A 5,000-nucleotide genomic window follows, 5' to 3' on the forward strand; every position below is an offset into this window, starting at 1 on the left:
GTGAAGCGGAAAAGGGAGAAATAAAGCCAAATGCCAAACAAAATGGCTCTCTCTCTCTCTCAAGGAGAGTGACATGATGGGAACTGGTGGAACTTGTGTGAACACCAGCACCAGCGTTTGGCTGGATTGTGTTCACTTATTGAGGATATTGAGAACAATTTTATTCAAACTTCACTTATTTCTATTTTTTCAACCAAAAAAACACGCTGCTTACAGTTCACACTCAGCCGCGGAATCTCGTGGCGTTGTAGAGCAGAAACGTTGTACAACCACTGCAGTGTGCGCCATCTAGACAGGACTTCTTCAATTGTTAAATAACTCCACCTTTACTCGATCAATTTTGGAAGATGAAAAAAAATTATCTAGGGTGCCTCAATGCCATTTATTAACAATTCATGTAGAATACAAAATCGATCAAACTTATTTACCTATCCTTTATAAGACACACAATAAGAGGACCTTTTCGGCATTTTGCATTGTATTTAACAAAAAAATATGGGGCGTAAAAGCTGCAATTTCCGCTCTGATAATAGCATTTAGCTATTAATTAATCTTCTATTGACTGACATACACCCTTATATTCAAATATGCACACGCAAGCACTTGTTCGCATAGTTTTCACATATTAACGATTGTTCTCTGTAAATAGAGTGCTGCGGTCCGCTGTAATTATGACGTGGATTGATCCTTTACTATAATGGCATAGACTGACTTTTTAGTCAGTTTAGTGACCGGCTCGTCAGAATCGGCAGAAAAATGGTGGAGTTATTTCTAACATTTCTAAAAGTCCTGTCTAGATGGTGCTCCCTGTACTTGTTTCCGTTTCACTTTACCACAATCACTCATAACTTGTACCACTTTGTCTAACCATATTGTACGCTTTGACTTACGCTCGAACGTAGCACCTTTCTGAGGGGGAAAAAAACTGCGTCACAAACGAACGCCACTCACAATCCCCAAGGTGTCCCTTGGAATCGACTCATGAATACACAACGGGTAGGAATATTCGCAAAAAATACGTCACAAAACCAACCACAATCCCCTTGCGACGACTCTCGGTCTCGTCTCGTCGAACAAGGCGCCCGGGAGTGGAGCAAGCGAGTTTCCCTGTCTTTCGCAGATTACTTTTTTGTCGTCCAAACCGCGCGATTGGCCAACCCTGTCCCCTGTCAATCTGTGCGTGAAGTGAAGGTACGAAGGTGAAGCTACGAACCATCGTGCGACAGGCTGTGGGATAATGAAACATTGAAGCGTGAACGGTGAACGTGAAACAGACGTAGAGTGGGACGAGAAGCACCGCTCCTTGGCTCCCCTGGCGGACGGATCCTGGATCCTCTTCTTGGGCGCTTCACTCCCGTGACCTGAGTACTGTTTGCCAGGACAAAGCCTTCACCACCCTAATGCTCAAGTGTTTGTCTTGGGCGCTGTGGCTACAATGGCATTAAAACAAAACAAAAAAGAAAAGGAACGAACCCACCGTGTGACGTCTCCGTACTTCATCTAATGGCCACCAGACCGAGCGGCTTCGTTTTGATATTTACTCTCCCCCTTCCCTCCAGTGGGAGGTTCCAGTTGACGGATTGCGTATTGCGAATGCAAAGAAGGATTCACCGGAGAACCCATTGTGTTGTGTTGCCGTTTGGATAGTGAGCCGGTTGAAGCCACGGGACCACCACTACCTCGTCGCGGTGTCCGTGATGGTCACAATCCTTCCCCATTCCCACAAACACACAGTGCTCAGCTTTCTATCTGTTTGTTCGCTTTGTTCACGCGCCAACCCGGGAGACGGGAGTCCATTTGTTGGATACGGTTACCGGCGAATGGTAGGATGAGCCTTGACGGCTAATTGGAACTCGAGAGGGTTCTCTGAGTGGAAGGGCGTTCACCGACTGTACGTTAATTACCGACCGACCGACCGACCGGTTGGTTGGTTGGTTGGGTCGGCGGAATTCACTGAATGAATTCATGCGTACCCCAAAAACCACCCTCCATTCAATGCCCCTAGTGCCCGGACACAGTCACACGAACTGCTTATCTGAGTCTCACGTCTAATTGCCCCGACAAACCCCCCCCAGGGGGCGCAAATAGTTGTGTTCAGTTTCACTGGCCGGACCGGAATCCGGAAATTGTTGGCTCAGGTGGCTAAGTGGATCGACCGAGTGTCAGTTACGGTGCGAAGTAGAACTCCTCTCAAGCTCCTGCTGTTGCCAATTAGTCGCCGTAGACGGCATGACGGCGGAACCACAGAATGCACTCCAATCACTCCAGAATATATATGTAGAGAGAGAAGGGAAGTCATTGCTAACTCACTTACGGCATTCTTAACTTGCCTCCCCCCTCTTTTTACACAGCTAATCACCCCGACACGTTCGCTTGTACTGTGCGCCGAGTCACGCCGCGAGATGGAGGACTGGCTGCAGGCACTGAAGGCGGCCTCGGCCCGGGAGTTCTTCGAGCCCGGACCACCGGATCAGCACGATTTTCTGTCCGGCCACCATCACTGGTACGTATAGCTTCACTGCCCCAGCTTTCTCCCCACATTTCCACCACAGTATTAACACGGATTTCCCTCGCGCCCTCCTCCACACAGGTACGCGACGTCCCATGCGCGGCCAACGTACTGTAACGTGTGCCGGGAGGCGCTGTCCGGTGTGACATCGCACGGATTGTCCTGCGAGGTGTGCAAGTGTAAGGTACACAAGCGTTGCGCCGCGAAAGCGATCTCGAACTGCAAATGGACGACACTGGCCAGCGTTGGGAAGGACATCATCGAGGATGCCGATGGAACGATCGTGATGCCGCACCAGTGGATGGAGGGCAATCTGCCGGTTTCGTCCAAGTGTCTCGTGTGCGACAAGACGTGCGGTTCGGTGCTGCGGCTCCAGGACTGGCGGTGTCTGTGGTGTCGCTCGACCGTCCATACGGCGTGCCGACCGAACGCACCGAGCGCCTGTCCGCTCGGGCCGGCACGCGTCTCGATGGTACCGCCAACGTCGCTGCACTCGATCGGACTGGACGAGGCGTGGGACGTGTGCAAACCGCACGGTAGCTTCTCGCCCCTGCTCGTCTTCGTCAACTCCAAGTCGGGCGACAATCAGGGTGTCAAGTTTTTGCGCCGCTTCAAGCAGCTCCTCAATCCGGCCCAAGTGTTCGATCTCATCTCGAGCGGGCCCGGTCTTGGGTTGCGCCTGTTCCGCCACTTCGATCCCTTCCGCATACTGATCTGCTCGGGCGATGGTTCGGTCGGTTGGGTGCTCAGTGAGATCGATCACCTGAAGATGCAAGTAAGTAGCCACCCTCGGCGTACCCTCCTGGAACGCTCGCTTCCCCCTTCACCTTTCGGAAGTTTTTTTTGTCCATAAAACGGAAGTGAAGAGCTTTTAGCTCAGTGAACCGAGGGCGATCCATTCCAGCACCATGGTGGAAACCATAAATTCCTAATCCAAACCGTAACCGATACGACCTGACCAACCGGAGCACTACAGGGGAACTACTAGCTGGCCTCCATCCCACAATGTTTTCTCGATTATTATTTCCAGTGTTCATATTTACCTCCATTCGTCTTCTCATAAACATTGCTGCCAGCCGGCCGTGATATTACTTCCGTTACGCGATGGCTTCTTGGGGTTCGAGGCAACGAAAAAAAGAGGACCTAAAATCCTTAGAAGTTCCACGGCGTTACCAGAACGTGACCGGATACTGGTCCGTCGCGCAGACGAAGGCGAATGAAAATACCAAACAAGGAAAATGAATGGCCAACGGATATGAACTGCTGAGGGGCCCACGGGGGCCCATCTCAAGCGTATATTCTCAATAGTCTGTCGCTTGGTTGTTTCGGGGGGAAAGGTCGCCGGACACAGGAAATGAGCAGCCCGAGCCGGTGAGCAAACGTCAAAACTGTCATGGAGTTAAGGATTACGATTCAACGGGAAGGAGTGAGCGGCGGGATCGGGGATGAATGTTGGGATTACATGAGGTACCTTGCGGACTTGTGGGGTGAGGAAAGTCGTCCCTTTCCCGTACCTACGATCCCGTGACATTTCCAAATGGCGAAGGGAGCCATGTTTCGGTGCGCTGATTAAGGAGGAAGTCGCGTTTGTTTCAGAAGTTCAAAGAACGGTTTGCGAGGAGAGACAGGGAGGGAGTGCGCTACTCGTCTTGGCGATGGCAATGATTACAAGAACATCGTCATCGGCTTCCTAGGAAATTCCGGCCCGGAGGGACGAACCGGTTGTACAACAAATCTTTCGGATGGAACAAAACGGGGTGAGAGGGGGGCATTTTATATTTTCGAAATATCCTCCGTTATACACAGAGAGACACACCGGAGGGCAACATATCCTGCACTGAATCCTGTACGAGAACAGATGAGCACGTCGTACTGTCTTGCCGACGGCATCATGTGTTCCTATTGCCGCTGTTAATGCCTCCCGGTTGGTTGTTCGGAGCAGCTGAAATGATTTTCTTCATTTTCCCCAGGAGACAGTCCCGGTGTTGTTTTCCCTGGTTAGAACCGAGAGTGCTTGAGTGTGCTTCCACTCCGCACCTCCAGCGACCCCTTAACCCTCTCCTATTCGATACAATAGGCCAGCACCAGAAACCAAAAGTCAATGTCACGCCAATTTAACGTTTGGCACACGATTCGCCGTAGCTACGGCGTCAACTCGTTTGACCTTTTCCGGACCTACAGGGCGCAGAGGTAGCGCAGAGGAACGGTTTTTAAAAAAGCGAAAAGTTCATCCCTGGAGCAGTAGCTTTTTGGCGGGGCTTCACTGTCGTAACCAGAAGAAGCCACCATCAGACCGAACAAGCACCTTTCTCTCTCTCTCTCTCTCTCTCTCTCTCTCTCTCTCTCTCTCCTTCTCTTGAAAGTTTCCCTATCCGATGACGTCTTTCCGTCTGTCGTCAGGTCATGGCTCCGCGGGTGCTGGAATCTAAAAGCATCTGAAAGCATCTGACGCCAGTAAGAGGCACATCCACCGATTGTAGGGTATCTGTTT

At 50.9% G+C, this 5,000-nt stretch overlaps 1 protein-coding gene across 1 annotated transcript in view; it reads left to right on the top strand.

Moving 5' to 3' along the window:
• The window catches only part of LOC126573264 (diacylglycerol kinase eta), a 52,314-nt gene that overhangs the window by 33,819 nt on the left and 13,495 nt on the right, over positions 1 to 5,000 (top strand). Inside the window, exons 4-5 of the mRNA XM_050233237.1 lie at positions 2,352 to 2,503; positions 2,591 to 3,284. Of these exons, the coding sequence (XP_050089194.1) occupies positions 2,352 to 2,503; positions 2,591 to 3,284 (846 nt within the window). The remainder of the gene's footprint in view (positions 1 to 2,351; positions 2,504 to 2,590; positions 3,285 to 5,000) is intronic.

The sequence above is a fragment of the Anopheles aquasalis genome, chromosome 2, assembly GCF_943734665.1.
Source record: "Anopheles aquasalis chromosome 2, idAnoAquaMG_Q_19, whole genome shotgun sequence".
Taxonomy (NCBI): Eukaryota; Metazoa; Arthropoda; class Insecta; order Diptera; family Culicidae; genus Anopheles; species Anopheles aquasalis.